The sequence below is a fragment of the Quercus suber genome, unplaced genomic scaffold (genome assembly GCF_002906115.3).
Source record: "Quercus suber isolate HL8 unplaced genomic scaffold, Cork oak 2.0 scaffold_391, whole genome shotgun sequence".
Lineage (NCBI taxonomy): Eukaryota > Viridiplantae > Streptophyta > Magnoliopsida > Fagales > Fagaceae > Quercus > Quercus suber.
In genome coordinates, this window is record NW_027069843.1 from 520,659 (window position 1) to 546,707 (window position 26,049).

At 34.1% G+C, this 26,049-nt stretch overlaps 2 protein-coding genes across 2 annotated transcripts; both read left to right on the forward strand.

The window, feature by feature from the left end:
* The first annotated feature begins 1,297 nt into the window (after positions 1-1,297).
* Positions 1,298-13,987, forward strand: LOC111992496 (AP-4 complex subunit epsilon). The gene is made up of 10 exons (XM_024024357.2): positions 1,298-1,884; positions 2,988-3,509; positions 3,597-3,707; positions 4,162-4,359; positions 4,448-4,579; positions 6,652-6,708; positions 6,823-6,939; positions 7,948-8,025; positions 10,290-10,433; positions 12,309-13,987. The coding sequence occupies exons 1-10, from the start codon at positions 1,402-1,404 to the stop codon at positions 13,407-13,409; spliced, it is 2,943 nt and encodes a 980-aa protein (XP_023880125.2). The 5' UTR covers positions 1,298-1,401; the 3' UTR covers positions 13,410-13,987.
* Positions 13,988-15,241: 1,254 nt separating this feature from the next.
* Positions 15,242-22,345, forward strand: LOC111993048 (uncharacterized). The gene is made up of 5 exons (XM_065761015.1): positions 15,242-15,514; positions 15,614-15,682; positions 15,797-15,826; positions 18,678-18,710; positions 22,239-22,345. The coding sequence occupies exons 1-5, from the start codon at positions 15,356-15,358 to the stop codon at positions 22,311-22,313; spliced, it is 366 nt and encodes a 121-aa protein (XP_065617087.1). The 5' UTR covers positions 15,242-15,355; the 3' UTR covers positions 22,314-22,345.
* Positions 22,346-26,049: the final 3,704 nt, after the last annotated feature.

Genomic DNA, 26,049 nt, shown 5'->3' on the forward strand with positions numbered 1-26,049 from the left:
ATTATAATTGTTTCCGTGAGAATGTAAGTAAGAAATAAAATTTCATATTTGCTATGTTTTATATTATAATATAGGGATCCAAACCTTGTTGTTGTTGTTGTTTGTTTTTTTGTTTTTTTTTTGAATTCAAACTATATTGTAATTTACTAATGTATCAATAATTTGTATGATATATATATATATATTTTAAATTCATTGATAAAATTAATTAAGTGGCAACTTCTAAAAATTCTTGGTGGTTTGAATTATTATACAATGAGTGTCCATAAAAACATCAAATTGTCATTCCATTTCATCACTGTCTGTCCTTTTCAATTTTCAATTAAGCTTCAATTTCCGCCCTCATCTTTATTTTTCTGGAATCAACATAAATACAAATCAATAAGTGTTTACAATCATTAATATGTATAATATGGAGATAATATGTTATTTTTTAGTTTGGCCAAATCATAAATCACCTTCAATAAAAAAAAAAGTTTATATGAATTGTTTTTCTTTTAACAAGAAAGTTTACCATGAATTAAAAAACAATCACTTTCATTTTGATAGACATAATAAGATTTCAACCTATTATTACAAGTCAAGACACCGGTAGATTACCATTAGAAACATATTTAATCTAAAATATTATTAATATATTTAATAATAATATATTTTGTGGGTTCTGGTAAAGTCCATGATAATTAAACTAAGAGATTTGAGATTCAATTTTTGCCTACATAAAAAATCGACTATTATCTTGATATGATAATTAAGAGTTATCATTAAGAATGAACACAAATTATTTATTTATTTATTTCATCTTAGCATCCGTTTAGATAGTGTCTAGCATTTGGAGTTTTGCGTGTCTAATATTTTGAGCGGATCTTATGCACTGCTCATCATACTAGCAAATTTTTTTTTTATAAAAATAACTTTAAAATAAAAATTCTCATATTATTTATTTATTTAAAAATTATTTTATTATAATATTTTTAGTTGCAACAATAAGTGGCATCTAATCATGCCATTAGATAAGTAAAAAAAAAAACTCTTGATATTTGCTGAAGGAGAGAATAAAACACGTTTATGAGGCATCGGTGGATACAAATCCCAAACCCCACTGATTGATTCGACTCGAAAACGTCCCATATGCAAATGCAACCAAATTAAACTCACCTTTTCTTCACCACTGCCCCAAGTACCCACACCTGATTTGATTTCCCCCAATTTTCACTTTCACTTCACACCTCTCTCTCTCTCTCTCTCATTCTCAGATCTACAAAAATCAAATGCTTATACAAATCCCGATCTCAACCTCTCTCTCTCTCTCTCTCTCTCTCTCTCTAATTCTCAGATCTACAAAAATCAAATGCTTATACAAATCCCAATCTCAAAACCCTAGAAAAACCAAAAATAAAAATGGAGCAATTGAAAACCATCGGTCGAGAATTGGCAATGGGATCCCAAGGCGGGTTCGGCCAATCGAAGGAGTTCTTGGAGCTCGTGAAATCGATCGGCGAGGCTCGATCGAAAGCCGAGGAGGATCGAATTGTGCTCCACGAGATCGAAACCCTGAAGCGTCGGATTTCGGAGCCAGACATTCCGAAGAGGAAGATGAAGGAGTTCATAATCCGACTCGTCTACATCGAAATGCTCGGCCACGACGCGTCGTTTGGGTACATCCACGCCGTGAAGATGACCCACGACGATACCTTGCTTCTCAAGCGCACCGGTTACTTGGCCGTCACGCTTTTCTTGAACGACGATCACGATCTCATCATCTTGATCGTCAATACCATCCAAAAGGACTTGAAATCGGACAACTATCTCATCGTTTGCGCCGCCCTCAACGCCGTCTGTAGGCTCATAAACGACGAGACTATCCCTGCCGTTTTGCCTCAGGTGAATTTTAGAAACTCAGCTCTTTAATGTAATTTATAAGTTAAACACGCGAAAATGTTTGAACGATTTTTGTGGTTTGTTTGTATTGTTCAGAAAATTTAGAAACTCAGCTCTTTAAAGTGCCATTTTTTTTAATTTCCTATCTGGGTTTGTACTGTAATGTAATCCATAGATTCAAGGTTAAATAGGTGAGAGATGTTTTGAAGTTTTTTGGGTTTTTGTTTGTATCGTTCAGGAAATTTAGAAATGAATTTCCTTTCACGATTTTGGGTTTTGTTTGTATTCTCCAGAAATTTAGAAACTCAGCTCTTTATAGTGCGATTTCTTAAATTTCCTTCCTGGGTTTTGTCTGTATTGTTCAGAAAATTTAGAATTTAAAGTGTGATTTTTAAAATTTTTAAAATTTCTGGGTTTGAACTGCAATTCATAGAGCATAGATTCAAGGTTAAACACGTGAAAAGTTGTTTTAACGATTTTGGGTGTTGTTTTGCATTTAGTTAAATAGAACTCTTAGCCTAACATTGTTTAGGATTTTCTTTTAATAAACATTTTAATGAGATTGGAATTTCGTTATGACTAAAAAGTCTTTTATCTATTTTAATTAGATGTTTTTAATGAGATTAAAGCTCTAATTATAAGTTAGAGATTCTAATGAGATTAAGAATCTTAGTAAGTTAAGGATAGAGTTCTTTATGATTAAATATTTTGATCCATTGGAGTAAATAATCCTAAATAGTTTAGGACTTCCATTTAGTTAGAAAATTTAGAAACTTAGCTATTTAAAGTGTGATTTTTTAAATTACCTTTATGGGTTTGTAATTTAATCCATAGATTCAAGATTAAACACGTGAGGTGTTTTAACGATTTTGGGTTTAGTTCGTATTGTTCAGAAAGTTTAGAAACTCAGCTCTTTAAAGTGCGAATTTTTAAATTTCCTTTATGGGTTTGTAATGGAATCCTTAGATTCAAGGTTAAACACACAAGATGTTTTAACAACTTTGGGCTTTGTTTGTATTCTTCAGAAAATTTAGAAACCCCAGGTCTTGAAAGTGGGAATTTATTATTTTTTATTTTTATTTTTATAAATTGCTTTCTTGCCTCAGGTAGTTGACTTGTTAGGTCACCAGAAAGAAGCCGTCCGAAAAAAGGCGATAATGGCGCTCCATCGGTTCTACCACAAGTCTCCTTCTTCGGTGTCTCATCTCTTCTCTAATTTTCGTAAACGGCTCTGCGATAATGATCCTGGCGTCATGGGTGCCACTCTGTGCCCGCTTTTCGATCTTATAACGGTTGATGTTAATTCATATAAGGATTTGGTGGTTAGTTTTGTGAGCATTCTTAAACAAGTAGCTGAACGAAGGTTACCGAAAGGTTATGACTATCATCAGATGCCTGCGCCGTTTATTCAGATCAGGTTGCTGAAGATTTTAGCATTGCTGGGAAGTGGTGATAAGCTAGCAAGTGAAAAGATGTATACTGTTGTTGGGGACATATTTAAGAAGTGTGATTCGACGAGTAATATAGGAAATGCGGTACTTTACGAGTGCATTTGTTGTGTTTCATCTATATATCCAAATCCTAAATTGTTAGAAGCTGCTGCTGACGTAATTTCAAGGTTTTTGAAGGTATGCCCATTTGCTGCGATACCCAGATTGAGGTTATTCACATTGTACTAGTTTTTGGTCACTCTAATGACTATTTTTTGTGGGCAGAGTGACAGTCACAATCTTAAATATATGGGAATTGATGCTCTTGGTCGACTCATAAAGATAAGTCCTGAGATTGCTGAACAACACCAACTTGCTGTGATTGATTGCTTAGAGGTGATAAATATTTTCTATTAAATTCACTATTATTCAAATTGCTTGAAATCTATTCATGTGGTTATTATTATGGTTTTGATGTGGAGTTTTGCTCATTGCAAATTATATATGTGGGGTAAAACTGTTCTTGATTTTTGCCCCCACAGTACATCCCCAATGTACTTGGGTTGGCTTCTTTTTTAATAAAATTTTTCGTTATCTATCCAAAAAAAAAAAGTGGGGTAAAACCTAGGTACGGTTCCTTATGTGCTGTACAGAATTGCATTGAATTTAGTTGTACTTGAGAAAGATAACACTATTTGTGCTGCATTGGTCAATGCAGCTATGTGTTTGAATTTATTTGGGGAACCTAAGGTAGTGCACTAAAGGAATTGTATCTATTTATATATAAATCACTTTTTAATTGTGCTTGTCCTTTCCTTGTGTTAATAGAGGCTTGATGTGCATGATGCAGGACCCGGATGACACTCTAAAGAGAAAAACCTTTGAGCTACTGTATAAAATGACAAAGTCCTCCAATGTTGAAGTGATTGTCGACCGCATGATTGACTACATGATAAGCATTAATGATAACCATTACAAAACCTATATAGCATCTCGATGTGTTGAGCTTGCAGAGCAATTTGCACCCAGTAATCATTGGTTTATCCAGGTAATTATTAAATGCCTTTGCCTTCTGCATTTCTGCATTCTAGAGTGTTTTTGAGCACAATATAATTTTTATGACTTGTACTCCACAGACAATGAATAAAGTCTTTGAGCATGCGGGAGATCTCGTGAATATTAAGGTGGCACATAACTTGATGCGGTTGATTGCAGAGGGATTTGGTGAGGATGATGATGCTGCAGATAGTCAACTCAGATCATCTGCTGTATGTTACTTTGTTGTGCACCTTATTTATGAAATATGCGTGTCAGATTTTTATGTCATTTCATTGTCTGAATTTTATATTATATAAGATTTTGAGGTTATATAGTATTTTGAAGATAAGATAATCATGTAGATGAGCTACTTATGATAGGACAAGTCTACTTATCAAAAATAATAGGAAAAATCTATATAACTTATCAATAGTAAACAAAAAGCCTAGCTGAGTTAATTTTAATACTGTTTTCTCTTATAATTTTTGAAAAACAGATTCAAGTAGGGATGCTGCTATGTATTGTTTTGCTATGTCACATAATCTACTAGCTGATATAGGAAAAAAAATAAAAACAGTCATACAATTTTTTTTTTTTTTTTTTAAGTAATCATTTTTATTGATATCAAAAAAGTGACACCCTAGTACATAGGAAGTGTACAAGGGTCTACAAATCAAGTACAAAAATTACATAAATTGAGTAAATCAAGAAAAGAAGAAAGTGATTGGTTTTGCAAAGTGGACAACCAATCCAATAAGGTTCTAAAGAAAAATAACTTGAGGTCTGGCATGGATCTCTCAGTATCTTCAAAACACTTACTATTTCTTTCCCTCCAAAGACACCACACCAAACAATGTGGAACAATAATCTATATATGTTCATTTCGATGCTGACCAAAACGACCTTCCCAGCAAGCTAGAAGCCCAACTACTAACTTTGGCATAGCCCAACTTACTCCAAATAAATCCAAAACCATAGACCACAAAATCCATAGCAGCCAGACAATTAAGGAAAAGATGGTCAACCGATTCACCATTATACTTGCACATATAACACTGATCCAATATCCAAACCTTCCTTTTTCGTTCCTCTTTCTCAAATTGTCTTTTGTCAAACATAAGAATGGCATAAGCCCTAGTGCACAATTGCACATGAAGCATACAATTAAATTCTAAAATTTCAATGATCAACCAACTCTTAAAGATTAGAAAAAGAATAAGAGTCTAACACAACATTCATTCAAACAAGGATCTGAAGAGCATCAACTTATAGTTGAGAAATTCATAACCTTGCCCTTGAACTTATTTGTGTCACGCTCTAAGTAACTAGATGGTACTTCTACAGTATATAAGCCAATAAGTTTGTGTCACGCTCTAAGTAACTAGATGGTACTTCTACAGTATATAAGCCAATAAGTTTGTACCTTGCTATGTTCTCTTGATGTGACCTAAGTTCGGGGCCAACAGGGCATTTCATCAAACATGTTGAGAGAAATCTGATAATAAAATATTCTCTTTTTTTGTTATGTTGAAAAGAACTGATGAGAGAAAAAAGAAGGGAAGGAGACTTATCTAGAAGGAAGGGATTGGGAGAAAAATTCCTTAGTAGAGAGAAGATAGATAAGGAAGAGGTGAGAGATACCTATCAAAAAAAAAAAAAAAGAGGTGAGAGACAATCCAGGAGGAGTAGAGATTGAGAGGGATTTTTAAGAGGAAATTTTAGGAGAAGAACATAATAGAATAAGAATTTAAGATCGTAATAAAGAAGCTAGGAAAGCACATGATCTTCCAAATGGCTATTTTTATCCATTCATGGTCTAATAACAAACTGATGTAACCTGAATCGTGGTGTATGACAGAGAGAATGATAAAACCACCCTTGGACAGCCTAAGTTTTGTGTTATGGCAGAAAGCTTGCATAAGCATGTAATATTTTCCATCTTGTTGTATATAATTCACCCAATTGTTCTTTAATATACAGATATGGTTTTGCACTAAGATATAGTGTACATCCTTTTTGTAAGAACTATTAGCTGTTCCTAAGATAAGTGTATTAAATTCTTATATATAATTTTCCTTTTTGACTGAACTGAAAAGTCCAAGAATGGAGTTAATAGATAAAGATGTAAGGCAAGACCCTTTTCACTTGTTTCTGTGTGTGATCATAAAAGATCAGGAGCATATGGAATGGAGATTGTATCTACAAATATGCATATGTCAATAGCTTCAGCTCTGCAATGAAGACTGTTTTTTAATTTATCCATTTTATTTTTATTGATGGCAATTGTTCTTTGGGGGTGCAGGTGGAGTCATATTTGCGCATTATTGGAGAGCCAAAGCTTCCGTCTGTATTTCTTCAAGTACACACTATCTTACTTTGGTTTCATTTTTATTTATTTATCTGCATGTAGATGTTGCTGAAAGAATACTTTAAAAAAAATTATTATTATCATAATACTTAGTTCTGATTACAGGTCATTTGTTGGGTTTTCGGGGAGTATGGAACAGCTGATGGGAAGTATTCTGCTTCTTATATTACCGGTAAATTATGTGATGTGGCAGAGGCATATTCAAGTGATGAAACTGTAAAGGTATCCCTCACTACATTCTGTATGGTGAAATTTAAGTTGCCCTTGGCTGGCATGTTTTAACTTTATTGAATACTTCTCATAGTAATTAAGGTTGTGTTTGGTTTACTGCCAATGTTACCATCAATTCTAGTTTACCATATTATTGCCTTGCAGTGACTATAATCACCCTACTGTTGACACCACCCTTCAAACACCTCCATCATCCCAAGGTTAAATCATGATAATTGAATTGTGTTATTTTCCTTGCTAGTGCTAATATTGACATCTTTGTCCAACTCTACATTTAAAAAAATAAAAAATAAAAAATAAAATTTATGGCAGGGACATTGTGTAGTTGACTTTTCAAAGTTACATGTTTGATTCCATCTTTGGTTAAAAACTTAGGAACATGCCTGTATGCTTCATTTATCACCTATATGTGCATGTATCTTGGAAGAAACGGATGCAATAGGAGAGTAATTGATTTGAGTGGACATTCAGGTAATTTCCTAGTTGAAAACAATTTGAGATGGCTGGGAAGATGTTAATCTATCTGAATATGGGTGTTTTAATGGATGATTTCAAGCAACTGAGTACTCTACAATTGAATTTCTTAGAAAAAGCTCAGGTTACAGCTTATTTGTGAGATCAATGTTTGCAATCGGAACATTAATTACAAATACATAATAAAATAAAGCATGATTTGAATATAGAGCTGAATTTGAGGATATGATTGCTAAAACTACTCATTAGTATACTGTAGTATGTGCTAAGTACCAAATTGCTATATTTTCCATTAGGTATTTTGTTCTTATTCTTTGGATTTGATTGTGATTTTAAATAGTGAAGAAACGCATTTAAGCTCAATATTAACACATCAATGCTGGGTATAAATTTTATGACTCAGTTTGAGAAGGAAATTGATTTATCTCCAAAAACTTTACATTTTTTCATCAAAAAGCTTCTGCCTCAATTTCTTTTACATTTTGTCGTTAATTGGACAATTTTTTCTTTTCTTTTCTTTTGAAGGCATATGCAGTTACAGCACTCATGAAAATATATGCATTTGAAATAGCATCTGGAAGAAAGGTGGATATGTTACCTGAGGTATGTGAAACACTAAGCTTGAAGACCAAATATCCTTTCCATTGTAATTGATTTCTTTATTTTGAGTGGTATCTGGGAGAAGAGTGGATATGTTACCTGAGATAGATAGATAACATTTTTTATGACTCAAAGCAAATATGCTGCTAAGATAAAACCATGACCCACTGGCTGTTCCATGGATTTGGCACTTTCCCTGTGGTACTTGTGTCAACATGATGTGACATGAGTGTGTGGATATGAATCCCATGTTGTTTTGGCAGAAAATAGTGCATCATTTTCATCCTGTATGTGTTTTTTTTTTTTTTGAAGATTCGAGATTTATCACAACCAAATGAACTTCCACAGAGAGAGAGAGAGACAGAGAGACAGAGAGAGCTCTGTCTTGCAAATGATTGTGCATGGGGAATGTAGAACAATCAAAAATTGATTTTAGTAAATGACTTATTTGTCCTTCGGCTAAAGATTATTGTGGGTATTATATAATCATATTTCAACACGTAACAAATATATATTTGCTTATAGGTTTTTCTTTGTCTGGTAGTTTTAGTCTTGTTTCTTTCTAAATCTGACGCGGCTTAAGTAATAAGAAGACCATCTGAGCCATAATTTAGATGGTAGAAAAATGAGATTGATTTTGAATATCCGTAACAAAAACAAATACGAGATTTTAGTGCCTGCCATGCTAAGCTAAGGTATATAATATATATATTTTTTTAAATCCCATAAATTAGAAATTGTTGTTTTTATAGAATTCTTCAACAATTGTTCATGTGACATTTTTGGAATTCTCTTATAATTGTGCCACACATATGTGCTTGGTAGAGGTTCCTTCAATATCTGTTTGAAATTGAATGCTCCCAAAAGTACCCCCTTTAAGTGCTTGCTTCATAATGAAACTGATATTTCTATTAAGATATGATGCTACATTATGATTTTCTTGATTCTTGTAACTTGATTATTGACCCCTGTACACTCCGTGTACTAGGGTGGCCCTTTTTGATATCAATAAAACTTATTACTTATAAAAAAAAAATGATGTTACATTATGATCTTTCTCTCTTACAGTTATCTAACACTTATTTTTTTTTACTTCATAAAAGAAAAAACTTTATATTTATTTTCTCTATCCGAGATTGGTTGTTATTAGGACAACAACAACTAAGCCTTAATTTCAAAACTTTAGAGGCAACTGTGGATCTTCAAGAAACAAGACTAAGCCTTGAACGTTTCCATTGCTCTTGTTTTCTATCCTCAATTAGATTACTCAATTTGGTCAGTCTACTTTATTGTATGGCTTCCATTAAAATTTTTATCAGAATAACTCTTCAATCTCTCTATAATCTCCTCTTCCTTTTCAAACACTTTTTGATATTCAGCTTTAATGTTGACACAATTCAAGTATTGTTTTCATTGTACTTGTCTTAGCAAGTTTATAAATATGCAACTAGCTACATAATTCATCTTAGGCCTTAAATCTAGCCTCTCAGACTGTCTTTTTTGCTTCCTTGTTTATCTCTCTAATTTTCATAAGCAGCATTGTCTCTACATCTAGGTAGGCTTCTATACCATTCTCTCTTTAGTCTAACTGCTGCTTGGACGTTCTCATTCTGCCACCAATTCTCCTTGGTAGATCTCTCTCTCTCTCTCTCTCTCTCTCTCTCTCTTCTTTTAATTATAATATTTCATAATTTACAACTCAACTTGGTATCAGAGTGTATTGATCAAACCTTAGAATATAGTAGAATAATTTGGAGGTTGTCATCAGATGATTGGGCTGTTGACATCAGCACCGTGCAATGATGTCATTGGTGATGTCAGCACTGATATGGTCACCAGATTCTGGTGACTACATGATTTGAGTTGCTGGCCTCCTCTGGTAATTATGGTGATTTTCCCATTATTTTTCGAAGCCATCTGAAGTGATTAATTTTTGTTTTTTGTTTTTTTCATTTTTTTATAAAATTTGCTGCTATTTTTTCGATTTGCGATTGTTAGTGGGAAACTCCCTAACTAATCCTTGCTCACCTTTAGCTGTGTTGGGGGTCCACTGGGATGCCCTAACTTCTATCAGTAACTTCTTATAGATTTTAGTTTTCATAGAAAATTCCCCTAAATGCTAGGGCATTCTTGCATCTGTTTGTGAATGTATTCATCCATATATGTTTTATTTTTTTATTTTTTTAATCTTGCATTGCTAATTTGCTATAATATTATGATACTCTGCAAACGAACTTCTAGATTAGTAACTCTTTCTCTTGATGTAGTGTCAATCTTTGGTTGAAGAATTATCAGCTTCCCACTCTACGGATTTACAGCAACGTGCATATGAATTGCAAGCGGTCGTTAGCTTGGATGCTCATGCTGTTGAGAGTATTATGCCATTAGATGCAAGTTGTGAGGACATAGAGGTAATTACAGAACCTACTAGCATTATTTTGAATCTCATGCAAGTGCCTCCCCTTTTAACTGCTTATTGGTAATCTTGGAAGATATTTTAATCCCTGCCTATCTCCTATTTATCTGCTGATCTAATTATCTAAACTTATTTCTTGTTTCTTGTTTCTCCGTTTATTAGTTTGCCCCTTCTAACTTATCAAAAAAAAGTTTGCTCTTCTAGAGGCCTCATGCTTATTTTTTGAGTTCTTGCTTAAGTTCCATTGTGACATCAGGTGTTGAGTTTGTACATCTGGTTTACGTCAATTTGTGCCATGTTTTAGGTAATGTGATCTTCTGATAAAATGTTAGTTACTAATTTCTAGGACTTATCAATTCCTGTTTGGTTATCATCTACTTGACCTTATGTGATTTTGCTTATAGAGATTAAAGCCTGAGGCAGGTGATATAAAAGTGATTACTAAAGATACAGACTTCAGGTTTTGCAAGTGCTATTCTGAATTATAGTTCTAATTTCTGGGATGGCACAGTTAAATCAAAGATAAATTGTGGTTCAGGGTTTGTTAATATTGTTAAATATGAATTAAAAATTGAGTGTATGAGAGATATATATGTTCTGACTTTCCAATAGTCAGGTAAATTTGGTGGTATGTTTTCTTACAGTGGAGGGTACTGAAGTGGCTAAATTCTTGGTGGAAATGACAGTATGAATTATATCTGAATCATTTAATAGTACTTTCTAGCTGCTTGGTCAAGTCAAAATTTGTTGAATTAATAATTTGTCCCATTTATGTTAAAAAGTATGTTTTAGAGGAGAGCTTATCAATTTTCATGGTTTGATGTCTGAATACTTTGCTCAACTAATAAATTAGATCCCATTCGCAGACCTTGTGCCTCTGCATCCATTCCTTTTGTTCTTAATCCTTGTTTTTTTCTCTCTTGGTCTTACAAATCTTATCCTTGGCCTTATCAAAAAAAAAAAAAAAAAAATCCTTGGCCTTCTATTAATTTTCAGAACCAATGAACTGTTGATCAAACATTGAGCTGCAATTTCTATGAAATGGGAATTGGTTTTAGATTTTTTTGTTAGTTTGTTGAAGAAAAAATACATCAATATTATTTGGTGAAGGTTCTGAGATTTATTCAATTGAACTTTACATAGTAGAATGAGTATCAATTGAACTTGCCAACTGGGCTTTTGGGGTTAGATTGCTGAAATCTCAGAATCAGTTTAAGCTTAGGGGTCATAGTTAGTCCACATTCAGTATACTCTCTCACTCTCAGTGCAAAAGAATCCATATATTTTGCAGATTCAGTATGTTCTGCCAATAATATTATTTATTTGGTAATTTGTACCTCTGTGTGCCATGCTTGTATTCTTAGCAGGCTTTTATTGGATTTTGGTTTTTGTTGCACTTGGTTCTTGTGTCTTGTTTCTTTTTTTATGAAATCAACTTTATCAAAGTTTTGCAAAGGTAAATCCTTTGCTTGATTGCTTGAAAATCTTCGTTTTGGATTGTAAATTAATGCATTTTACTTGGTAGTAATCTAAATTTGTTTCATGCACATCCTAGTTTATGATTGTTAGTTGCTTGGAAGAGCATTCATACTTTGGATGTATTTATTGAGAAAATATGTAATGTGCTGATGCACAATTCAGTAGATGAGGACATATGCGGGCATGTGCGTGTGTTGGTGTGGGGCCACATGTGTGCATGCACCTGTGGGTGGGTGGGCAGTGTGCCTCCATGGGTGTGCATCTTAGTATGTTCGAAAGGCATCTCTTCTGTTTTGGCTGACATTAAATGCCGCCACTTGGATTGGTCTGTTTTGATATTCTTCACGTCATTTAATTCCAGAATACTAAAATCTGTAAATTCTCCTTGCAGATTGATAAAAATCTCTCATTCCTCAACAGTTATGTCCAACAATCGCTGGAAAATGGTGCCCAGCCTTACATTCCTGAGAGTCAGCGCTCTGGTGTGTTAGATATCAGCAATTTCAGAAGCCAAGACCAGCCTGAAGCTTCAATGCATGGTCTTAGGTTTGAGGCATATGAGCTTCCAAAGGCCCCAGCGACATCAAGAATACCTCCAGCTTCAGTTGCACCCTCAACTGAACTTGTTCCGGTACCTGAGCCATCTTATTCAAGGGAGACCCACCAGGTTGCATCAGTGCCGTCCATATCAGATGCAGGGTCAACAGAACTCAGGCTACGACTTGATGGTGTTCAAAGAAAGTGGGGTAAACCAACATACTCTTCTCCTACATCATCTACCTCAAATGCTTCCCAGAGTACATCAAATGGGGTTACACAAGTAGATTCTGCAGCCAATGTAAATTCAAAAGCACGTCATACTCATGATTCAAGGAAGCCACAAGCTGAAATTACTCCAGAAAAGCAGAAGCTTGCTGCTTCGTTGTTTGGTGGACCCTCAAAAACTGAGAAGAGGCCTACTTCAGCTAGCCATAAGGTAGCCAAGGCAAGTAGCCATGCTGCAGAGAAGTCTCAGGCACCAAAGGCAGCAGTCGTATCCAATCAAGCTACATTGGAGAAGATCAATCATCAACCTCCTCCTGACTTGCTTGACTTGGGTGAACCGACTGTTACAAATAGTGCTCCATCTGTGGATCCATTCAAGCAGTTAGAAGGGCTTCTTGACCCAACTCAAGTCACTTCAACAGTGAATCATGGTGCAGTTGGTGCTACTGAAGCACCTGATATTATGGCGCTATATGTAGGGACACCTGTTGGTGGACAGAGTAGCAGTGCTGAAAATTCTCTGCCAAGCAACAGCTATGATGTCAATCTCACATCTGAGTTATCTAATTTAACTAGCGGCACTACCAATGCAGGAGCTACACTTTCAACACAATTTACTAAAGGTCCAAACCCTAAAGATGCCCTAGAAAAGGATGCACTTGTGAGGCAGATGGGTGTCACCCCTTCAAGTCAAAATCCAAACTTGTTTAGTGATTTGCTTGGCTAAATTCATCAGACAGAGAGTTTAAATTCAAAGATGCTTGAAGATTGATTGCTTTGTGATATGCATATGGTTTTCTGGAACAGCTTGCTATTTGACAGGGCAATATTTATAAATTGTACAATTAGTGAAACAATCAGAGTAGCAAGTGACACTGAGAATGGAGTAATTCAACCTCCAGAACTGTAAAATCAGGTACAGATTTGTATTTGTTGAAGGACAATAGAACTTTTGGTAGGAATAGAACCATGGCCGGTGCATTTGAGGTTTTCCCTTTGAGCGAGTCAACATGCAGCTTTTTGTGAATGCTGTCGCAGCCCATTTGGGGTTTTGGAGCACTCCATAAGCAAAAGGGTTCTGCTGCGCATGTTTGTATGCTTTTGCTCCGCATGGCATTTGAGACATCTTGTTGTAATAATAACGCTGTATAAGTGAGTTCTCTATCCCACATTTTTTTTTTTCATTTTTCATTGGTTTCCAATTTTACATCATCTTGGATCATGAGAGGCCACTTGTCTGAATTTGACATTCAAGATCTAAATCGTGTAATTTCAAATATAATAAAGAGCATGGATTGGAGGTAATACCATTGCATAAATTGCAGTGGATACGAGGTTTTTTGTTTTTGGCTTTTTTGTTTTTTTTTTTTTTTTTGTTTTGTTTTTTTTTTTTTTTATTTGGTACAGTGCGTACAAGCTTGGTAGAACCAGAGCAGTGCGCTAAAGTTTTTAAGATACAATTTAAAGTGGTACCAGTTGAGTAGCCTCGAAAGAGTTACCGATTCGTTTAATAAGTGATCTCTTTGATACATATATTTTTTGAAAATTACATCCGTTAATTCATGCTTCAAATTATTTTCTGGTTTATTTAGGTAAAAGGTACATCATACTCTTGCACATAATTGTAAAAGACATGCATGCTTTATTCTTAGTTTATCTGATTCTGTTGTGGCTGTTTCTCAAAATATAAAATGGGAAAAAGTGCTAAGAGACTCTTTGAACTTTGAGGTAATGGTCATTACACCTCATAAACTTTTAATTTAACTAATTTACTCCGTGAACTTTACACTTTTGCCAAATTAAAACATCTGCTAATTTGCTATTAAAAATGACTCACGCCCATACGCATGTGCAATCAAATTACCAAAAATAATCATTGCCCTTTCTTAAATATATATATATATATATCCAAAAACAAACGCATGTGTAATCAAATTACCAAAAATAATCATTGCCCTTTCTTAAATATATATATATCCAAATACAAACGCTAACAAAGAGAGGCTGCATTATTGCCGGACTTCGTGGTCTTGACGCTGTTCATTTTTGCCATCGATCCCACCATCCTAGTGGAACCCACTTGTGGTTGCTGCTGATTGGGTTGGAGCAAGAACTTCAAAAATACATGTACAAATCAAGCTATAATTTTTTTTTCAAGGAAGTTTAATATATGTGCATGTGCACAAATCGGGCTTGGTAATGGAAACACCATATGATTTAGAATTATTAATACGGTTAGAAGTGTCATAAGGCTATTTATAAAAAATGAACAAATTCACACACAAATATATGATTTCAATGCTATTTATGACATGTTTAATTGTATTAGTAGTTCTAAATAAGTAATTTTTGTTGGAAAATATGTAAACCTAAAATTGAAATCAGTAAAAAATTATGACACTAAACAACAACCAAAAAAAAAAAAAAAAAAACTAATCGCATGTGAGATTTAATTTTTTTTTTTTTAATTTTGTTGAAAATATTATATTAAGGGTATTTTAGTCAATACACTCAATTATGATAACTAAAGTCTTATAAATTTCAAAATTCAAAAAAGGTTTTTATGCTTCTCGAGAGAAACCTTTTTCGAAACCGAAGTGAAAGAGAAAGCAGTGTTGTTGTCTTCACTTCATTTCTTTCACACTCACACACACACTCCTCTCAAAAAAAGAAATGGAAGGAAGTGGTGAATGCGATCCTCATGATATGCAATGCGCTCCTTCATCAACAATGGGAATGGGAATGGGAATGGGAATGGGAACGCGAAGTTGGGATATGAAGAAATCGTTCAACCTCGCCCTTCGCCCTCTCCTCACTGCCTGCTCTAACCAAGTAAATTGAATTCCATTCTTCTTTTTTCTCTTTTCCAAATTCCCAAAACCTAACAATAAAAATAAAAATTAACCAAGAAGTAAACTCGTGTTGGTGTAGGGATTCTGCAGTGCCTTTCCAAATTTCAGTACCGAGGAGCAAAAACATCTCCATCGCCTATTTCTCCAGGCACCGTACATCCATCCCTTCTTCTTTTTGCACCTAAATTTATGATTATGATTAGGGTTTATTGAGCTAACACTCTCTTCTCTTTGCTTCTTTTTGTTGTTGTTGTTGTTTCAGGTCCTTACATCATTACATGAAAGTATTGAGGTACACAATGCTACTTTCTTCACCCATTTTTGGAAAATTGTTTGACTGATCATAATAATTTTCATCATAAGAACAACAAAGCCTTAGTCCCTAATATATTTTTTATTGTTGGCCATGGGTCCTTAATAGATTGGTCACATGTTTGTTTTTCATTAAAAATAAATAAATAAAAAGGTCAAATTAAAACTTGCCACTTGTAATTTGACTGAAATTTAAGTTACCTATCTGAAGGTTAAAATTTGACACTTTACCCATCTGAGGTATGCTCAGTTAGAGTTTTGTAATCCACTTTTGATAAAAATATGGTTAAATATGTAATTTGCTCTACTTTTATGCCTCTCTCTCCTCCAAAAACACAAAAAATATAAAAATACAATATCAAATAAGATCAAAAAGAATCCAGCAGAACACTTGTATCATGGGATTTCAAATCATAAATAGGCAACTTAAATTTTGGTCAAACCTCAAGTGGATAAAGTGTCAAATTTCAAATCACAGGTAAGCAACTTAAATTTCGGTCAAACCACAAGTGGGTAAGTTGTAATTTACCCAAATTAAAAAGAAAAAGAAAATTTGTTCATTATTCAAAGTCAATTTTACTGCAAGTATGCAAGAGTGGATGTAGGGGAAGTGTAAAACGTGTCGTATGCCAAATTGTCAAAATTAAGAGAATGGAGTTTGAGCTTTGTTGCCACTTGTTTGATTTATGTTTTGTGGGAGTTGTTTATTTGTTAGGGTCAGTGTGTTCAAATGGCAAATTGGTTTACTTAATTGGCTTTTTTTTAAACTTGGCCAGTCTGTACTCTATGCCATTGCTGCACTTTCATATTTATGATAGTGATTTTATTTTTTTCAGTGTATTCTCTCAAATGCGATTACTTAAAATCTTATTTGTGCTTAGCGCCTTCTCTGCATTCTCTGGCCTTGAAGTTCTCATCTTTTATGAAACATTTAGTCTTTCAGCCTGCTCTCAACTTAAATGTTAGGCTAAAACGTACTTTACACATTCTTAGTTTGGGGTCACTTCTAAATTGTTCTCTTGACTTCCAAAACTTGCAGTTTATACTATTGACTCTTATGATGACGTTAATGGGCCCTTTCCATTATGGTTTGTTACATTTTTCACTGTTAATTTTTTTTTTCTTTTCAATTTTTGTTGGGGGGTGGGGGGTTGGGTAATAGGAAGATTCTAACTAATGATGATGGGAGGGCACATCAACATTGATGTAATACTCAGGGTTGTAAATTAAAAGTTTTCATAGTCAATGGTCATTTTTTACCACCTTTATTATATACTCTCTCTCTCTCTCTCTCTCTCTCTCTCTCTCTAAAGTTGAAAAATTGGATTAGACATAGTTACCCTGTGTTGCTGCATCAGTGCAAACCTTATTGAAGATGACCATTACTCTAGTGAATTTGGCTCTCTACTGAACATTCAGAACCGTTATGATTTTATTTTCTAAATTTGCAAGGAAACATAATTACTCTATGCTCCTACATTACTACATACATCAGAGAGATCTTAGCTTTTCAGATTATGGCAATTCATAGAAAATTTTCAAGTGTTAATGAGCTTAGCTGCAGTCTGATTATCCCTCTTCCTATGTGATGGAAAAACCATTATATGAAATTGAGTTAAATGGACACTTTGGTTATTATGGCATGTCTAACTAGTTTCCCAATAAAATGGAAATTTATCATTATTTCATGTGTTAGTGTACATGAAATGTCTTTGGAATTGATACTCAAATACCAAGTGGATTTTTTGATAAATAATAAAGGTTTATTGATATTGAAAAAAGAGACACCCAATTACACAAGGATCGTTCAGGAGACATAGCCTCATAGACAATTCATGATCATTCGTGATATTGTGATCGTTCAAGAGACAAAGCCTCAGACAGAAAAATGAATTTTTCTTCTATGCTGAACTATTTCTGCAAAATGCCAATCAAATCAGATAATGTTTTTATAAATGTGTTCTGTCTTGGAACTCCAATAGTCACGTATGAAAGAAAAAATAATTAAGTACTTTATCTCACTTTGATGTTGAAGAATAAGTGAATATCAATGGGTTAATTTCTTTGTAATGTTGGCATTTATCATGTTTTGCAATTAATAAGTTCATAAAATAAAAATAGCAGATATTAGGGTTTGAAAAAGGAGAATTTGAACTAGTAAATTATTTGGAATTTTGGATGATATGGGAAAATATGTATGCATTCACTCGTATTGAATTTAATATCGTGCATATGTAATATGATAGACCTTTTACTCTCTGTTCCTACAAACAAAATTTCTCATTATTTTATTTGTTATCAAGTGAGATTATTTTAAATTCTTCGACTGAATATTTAATGCTTTGCTAAAGTGGGATTGGTAACAAGCATGTTTTGGTTGGGCATTGATGCTTCTATTTCAATAGTCTTGCATGCTTTATATATATAGGTAAATTACACACATCCCTAGTGAGTTTTGAATCCATGACCTCACACCCAACTATCGAATTATCTACCAGGACAAAAAATCTTGCATGCTTAATTTAAAATTAGTCTCATTTTTATATCTTTTATTCCCTTTGTAGTGTTGCTTAAAGATCTTAGCTAAAGCCTAAAGTAGACTTCTTTGTAGGGATCTTCCCATTGCATGGTGTTTTTGTTGTTGATAATATTGCATGTGTTAAAAACTATAGTTCCTGAAATAGATCCTTCATCAACTTTATATAGAATGTATAAATTAGATTGCTACCTGGGCTCCATGGCAATCAACAGGGTCAACTTCTTAATTGCTGTTTTGATATAATCTTATGGTATAATTCTAAATTTCATGCTACCTTATTTGAATTTGACAGGATGAGTTCGAGTCTTTATGTCTTGAAACACAGGTACTCATTTTATTAATATCTTTGCTGTTATCATTTTTTCTTAATTACCTTCAATTTCTACATCGAATGTTTAGGTTATGTTTGGTAACAGTTTTTGTTTTCTATTTTCAAAAACTTGTTTTGGGAATATAAAGAAAAAAACAATTTTCTTGTATTTTTGAAATTAAAAACTTGTTTGGTTAGTTGAAATTAAAAAAATAGTAGTTTTGAACAAAAAAATAGAAAATACTAAAATATGTTGTTACTTAGATTTAAACTTTAATGCTAACTTATTAAATGAGACAGATTCATTAAATTAAATACGTATTTTCATTGACTTTTGAAAATTAGAAACTGAAAACAGCCTTTTGCATGTTTTTAGTTTCCTTCACAAATTGAGTTTTGAGAACAATTTTTGTTTTCTGTCCATTTTGGGATGCCAAATAAGTTTTTTGAGTCTCAAAAATAGGAAATTGTTTTTGAAAATAGAAAATAAGAGGAAAAAACAGTTACCAACCATACCCTTAGTATCTTACACATCATAGAATTGAAGCAGGTTGTTTCCATCGCTAGGATATGAATTTTTTTTTTTCCCTTTAACTTTGGAAAAAGAAAAAAAGTAAGGGGGGTGGGGGAGGGGTTGCCTCATATGTGAAACATACCTTTAGAATCAATGGAACCACAATGAAAAGCACTTAAACAGTGAAAACAAGAAAGTTTTGGCTATGTTGTTTACGTGGCAGATGATCTTTTAATTTTTAAATGATTTATAGGTAAGTTAAATTTTGTCAAGAAAAAAGATTACAACCAAGTACATTGAATGTGTACTTAATGGCTAGACATTAACTTAAAGTACAATAATATACAAAATTGAGTAATTCTGAGAAAGAATGGCCACTTAATGTATCCATCCAACCATAAAAAGTACGTAAAATAAATGAAAAAGCTTAAGCTCCATTGTTGTATGTTCAACTTCTTCAAACATTTGAGGATTTCGTTCTTGGCATGCCCTGTTTCAATTTACTATCAAGACACTCATTCGCAATTAGATCTGGATCAAGAATTTGTCTACATTTGATGAGTGTGTTTTGAGAATGAGAAACTGACTTCCTTTGGACCAACTTCAATCTATTTTGCCAATAACCTTGCCAGAATCTTATAAACGTTGCCAATTAGGCTAATGAGTCTAAAATCCTTCCCATCCAATAATCCAAAGCCCTTATCTTTAAATGTTAAAGGACCCAAGATTGAGCCAATGACCAGAAGAATAGAAGCATTTGGGGGAATACTTACTCAAATTGGTTACACTTGGATTCCTTGGGAGCTTCAGGTGGTATGTTAGTGTTATGGGATAGAGCTAGGGAGTTGTTAGTTGGTGGAATGTTCCTTGGTGCATAGGGGGGTTTTAAGTGTTATTTGTTTTTCAAGCGAAAGAAAGGGAGCAACAAGAATAACAACAGGGATGTGGGTTTTCTCAACATGCTTTGCTATAATTACCCTTGGAGAGGGGTGGGGTGCCTTCACCTGGTCAAGCAATCATGATCCACCATTAATGTCCAGGCTAGACAGATTCTTGGTATCATCGAAGTGTGAAATGCATTTTCTTAATGTGAGTAAAAAATTACTACAACAGCCCATCTCAGACCCCTTTCCTATCCTACTCTATTGCAATTGCATAAACGTAGGGTTTGGAAATATACGGCTGAAATCTTTGTACTTTGTGGAAAGAGTCCAGAATTGGTGTGGGAGTTATAATGTCAAGGGTCACCCAGTTGGATGTTGGCTCAGAAACTCAAATCTTTGAAAATTGATTTGAGAATTTGGAATAAGGAATTTTTTTGGGGGATGTGGCATCAAGGAAGTCTTTTTTCTTGAATGAAATAAGGGAGATGGATAGGAGGGAGGAAGATGGAAGGTTGAGTGCTGATGTGAGAGTTACTAAGGAAGATAATAAATTGGAATTGCAAAAGTTAATTGTTGTGAAGGAAATGAGTTGGAGACAAAAGTCATGGGTTCCCTGGTTAAAGGAAAGGGACAGAACTACCACCTTTTTTCACTGCCTTGCCAATGCACGTAGGCAGAATAACTTTGTTGGTTGCTTAAAATTTGGTGACACTTGCACCAATGTGTGGTGGCTCCATGACCATGTTGGTTGGATTTTTTGCTTGTTCTGTGATGGAGCTTCTATAATGTTGGAAAGGAGACTTTGGTAAGAGAGGTTACAGGAGGATTTGAAAAGTGACCTATTTATGCTTATATGGTGTTTTTTGAGGGAAAGAAATTCCCCTTATTTTGAAGGGAAATAACAAAATTTGATTAATTGAAGTTGTTATTTTTTAAGACCCCTTTATTAATGATTGGAGTGTAGGGTCCATGCATTGGGGTGTTACTTTTGTGTGGGATGATCATGATTGGAAATTGAAGCGTTCGTGGATTTTATGGACTCCATTTATTCAATCAAGATTAGGGGGGACGTTGAAGATCAAATTTGTTGGAGACCTACAAAGAGTAAGTTTTTGAGATAAAATCTTTCTATATGCTATTTTCTAATGGGGACAAGCCTTATTTCCCATGGAGAAAGTTCCTTTATAAGTAGCTTTCTTTGCTTGGACTATTGCGGTGGAGAAAATTCTTACTTTATATAATCTTCAAAGGTGAAGGATTATTGTTATAGATTGATGTTATCTGTGTAAGAAGGGTGGAGAGACTGTAGATCATATATTGCTGTATTGTGGTTACACCAGAGAGTTATGTCTTTCGTTTTGTGTTTATTTGGAGTGCATGGGTCATTTTAAATTTTTAATTGGTTAGTTGATTTGTTGGCATTTTGGATGGGGTGGTTTGCAAAACTTCAAAGTTGTGGTAGTTGGAAGGCCGATAATCGTCAAAGGAGAAGGGTTGTTGTTGTAGATTGATGTTATCTGTGTAAAAAGGGTGGAGAGACTGTAGATCATATATTTATGCATTGTGGTTACACCAGAGAGTTATGGTCTCTTGTTTTGTGTTTCTTTGGAATGCACTGGGTCATCCTAGTCAGTTAGTTGATTTGTTGCTTTTTGGCCTTTTGGATGGGGAAGTTTGCAAAACATCAAAATGGTGGTAGTTGGAAGGCTGTCCTTTCGAACCTTACGTGGGCCATAGAGTGAAATAGCTGAGCTTTTGAAGGCATTGAATGATCTACGAAAGAGCTTAAGATGCTTTTTTTACATTCTTTGTATGAATTGATGGCTGTTTTACCAGGCCAACCGTGTTCCAATCTGTTAGAGTTTCTTGACTGTTATAATTTTTCTTTATTTTGCCCTCTAAGTGCACCCCTTGTGTACTGGGTGGTTTCTTTATTCTCAATAAAACTTTCTATTTAAAGAAAAAAACTAGCAGATGAAGATTTTATTACCATCTAAGATGATTCATATAATTTCCAGCCAGAACTGTCACATTATTGGCACTTTGCTTCAAGAATCCTTGGCTTTTTTTTGTGTCTTGGTTGCTCCACATCACTGAGTAAGCAAATTGAATTGGTCACCATGTTAACCTATACTGTACATGCAGGTGGGAGCTGCTCTAGATACTGTAGAGCAACTTGTGGAAGAACAAAGCCTGGACCCTTTGTTTTCAGATAAGTAGGTATCATTTAATTTTTGATTAATTTGATTCAAATTTATTGATTGGTTGGCCGGCTGCTAAAATTGTTGTCATTGTTGTTATTATTATTAGCATTGGTTGTTATTTGATTTATTGTTTTATAATTGGCTTGTTATTCTTGTATCAGCTTAAGGGGAATTTATAATTGGCTTGTTAATATCTAATTTTTGGCTTGTTAATATCTAATTTTCTCCTCTTTCAAATTATGCCCTCTTCTCATCTAACCCAAATCTTCCAAAGTTTACAATTCAATTATTATTATATTATTTCTAGTAAATGAGATGTCATATATTTATAGGATTGTTTCAATGTTGAAGACTTTTAAGAATCTAGTAGAACCATTGATTTTAAACTTTTACAGCTTACTGAAACGCTCATACTGGAATTCAAAGACATTAACAAATTCAGGGTTAGTCAGATTTATTCAACATCCTCTATCTTGGTATCATAATCAATTTTAGAGTATTTTATTCTTAGGGGATATTTCTTTGCTGAAGTTAATCTTCATTCCCTTATGTAATTTGTAAATTCTTGTATTCGTTGGGAAATATTCGTTGGGAAGTAGTTAAGTCCTATTCAAATCTTGGGTTGCAAATTGGCACTCTTTGACTTCTAATTCTTTTGGTTTTGGGAAAGGGAAAATTGCAAAAAGACTCTCTAAACTTTGGGTCAAAATAAAATTGACACACTGTTTTTCTAATTTGATTTTTGTTTGGGCTTAATGGACATAAAATCCTATCACGTATGGGGTACATGATTTATTTTAATAAAATACTGGTTTGAAATTAATAAAAAAGTCATTTTTAAATTCACTCTTCTTTTTTTCCCCTTATTCTTCCTCCACCAGTGGCTTGGTGGATTTACCCATGGCTGAAAATTGAGCCAACCTGGCAACCATAGGAGACCCCATCACCATCCACATCTAGCTTTCCTTTTAGGCCCAAAACACCACCACCTCACCGCTTATAATTAAGCACCAATGCAGGCCACCATGAAACCCACCCAAAATCACTCTATTTCTACCACCTTCCTCAAGTAGTTCCCTTAAGTATTCTAGAAGCCCTTTAGTAAATATGCAAAATGCACAACTAGACCCACCCAAATAACCAGCCAAACACCGAAGCGGCGGCTCTACTCCATTGGCCCTCCACTCAAACAAACACCTAAACTCATCCCTTCCACACTAAACTGGCACAACCCATTACTAATTAAAAGGCCCATCAAATAGAACACCTTTAAACACAAAAGTGATCTAATTTTCAAACCTCAATTAACCTTTATAACCCATCATTGATCATGCTAGCCAACCTATCAACTATCAAGCTGATTTAGGCCCAAGCTGTGACACCCACAACTCAAATTTGTTGTGCCCCAAAAATTGTTGTAGCGACACTCTGGTGAGAAAAGAAGAATAGAAAAAGGAGGTGAAAGTTTCCGTTCAGATGGAAGAGAGAATATGATAAAGAAGGAAAGAGAAAAAGAAGATAAGGAGGAGAGAGAAGAAGTAGGTGGTTGGAGATTGAGAGAAACAGAAGGCCGTATCCAGTACACAAAGGTGTTACTTTTGCAGGGTCTAGGAGAGGTGATTGGTAAGTAGCATTACCCCCCGTTTTCTTTGGAGACTATTCTATGACTCGAACCATGATTAGTCACTTTGGGTAGAAGGCACTTGCCATTGCTATTTGCTTAGGAGAGAAGAAAAAAAAATTGAGTTTTAAAATGAATTTTATTAATTAAATCATGAGCTTTTCACATGAGGATATTCTGTACTTATCAAAAAAAGAGTTTCTAATTTCAAATTAGAAGAACTAGGGATTATTTTTATTATGGCCTAAAGTTTACAGGAATCCCTATGCATTTTTCCCTTCAGGAAATGTCTCTCCTACAGTCCTAATTATTTTCATGTTGATTAGTAGTGTTCCTCAAGGGTAACCATTTGTCAAGAAGATTTTTCATAGTTTATAAAAACATCCCTTTGTTGCCTGTTGGTCTTAATCTCTTCATGTTTTTTGAGAACTCTAGAATTTTCTATCTGCTAGTTTTGGTTTTCTTCAATTTCTCTTCACCACTCATAAAAAAACCCTGACCCCTTCCCCTTCCCCCACCGTGGGCAGGCTAGTGAACAAAATTCCATAAGAAAATTATTTTTGCTTTACCTTTATACCTAATACCCCATTTCTGTTTTTGGTCAAGCTTAAGAGTTGAACCAAGACCTTACCCAATTCTATTGGTGTCTTTGTAACTCCACTTTTATAACAACCACACCACCCCCACACCACACCACACCCCCAATTTGCTTGTACGTGCTTGTGGTAGGGTTCGTGGTGACTTAGGGTTAAGGTTATGATTCAAGTATGACTAGGGTTTTGGTAGGGAACAATAGCATGAACAGTGCATGTCGACAGTAACACGAATAGTGACACAAAATCAAATAAAGGGGAGAGAAAAGCGCAAAGGAGAAATAACACAATAAGGCCAATGTGCCTCAATACTAAAGAAAAAAATAAAAACCCATTATTTTTATAATCAAATCCACCTTAAATGAGTACAATAAGACACAAACTCCTTATTAGACTAGTAAACTAAAACCTACTAAGGTAATAAAAACTTGCACTCAAGGAAATAAACCTAAGATACTTAGAATCTCTTAGATAATTCTACACTCCACCAAAATACCATTATTTCAGAAGAGTTGAAAATTACAAAATTGGCCTAAATTAAAAACTAACCATAACTTGTAAATTGAAAAACCAAATTACAATTTGTATGAACCCCAAAATGTCTATAACTAGACATATAAAATAATGACTTTTGCTTCAACTAGACTTCATACATTGACCCAATAATGTAAACCTTGAATGGACAAAATTCCGAACTAGCAATGAATCAATCTTCCATGTCTAAACCATATAAACCATATCCTCAAAAACACACACACACACACACACACACCCCATTTGCCCAATAAAACTTGGTTGAGAGTACACAATTTACTTATTCCTAATCCTCCAATGCACACAAAACTTTTCAATTCTGCAAATTTAAGTAATGTCTAGTGGTCAATTCTATTAATTTGATTTTGTGCATATCATATACAAGCCTAAGCACTGTAGCTTCTGGTGCAAGATTTTAATAGAAGATATCTAATGATTCTTCTTGATCAGAAAGGGGAAAAGGAGATGATAAAATGATTTATCCTACGCGGTTAACTTAAACCGTCTTCAACCAATGCATATATAGCTGATTTTATCCCTTCTACAAATACTGGTAAGTGTGATCATAAGTAAAAATATACCCGTAAAAAGAGATGACAACTATCATAGTCTATTAAGTTAGTTAAATACAAAAACCCAATCACTCACCATATCCAGCATACCCGTCAAGTATTGGATCTCACTCCTCTTTGCTGATGAAAGATTTTGAGCAACATCCATTACATTAGTCCTGCATTTGAGTTAATACGTTACAAGCACTCTATAATTCCAATAAATGAGATCAAGGAAAACGTAATTCCATTCTAACCAACATAAAATATTGTAGAATGCTGATGCATAATCATATATTCTATTAAGGGCACTGTTGTGAATCCATTATAAAGTATATTACTACTGATAACAGAGAACCTTAAACTGAGGTTTCAGACTTCTTCTGGTTTCCAATGTTTACAAAATAGAAACCACAGATCTTACAAGTACTAGATAAAATATGATAAAGTAGG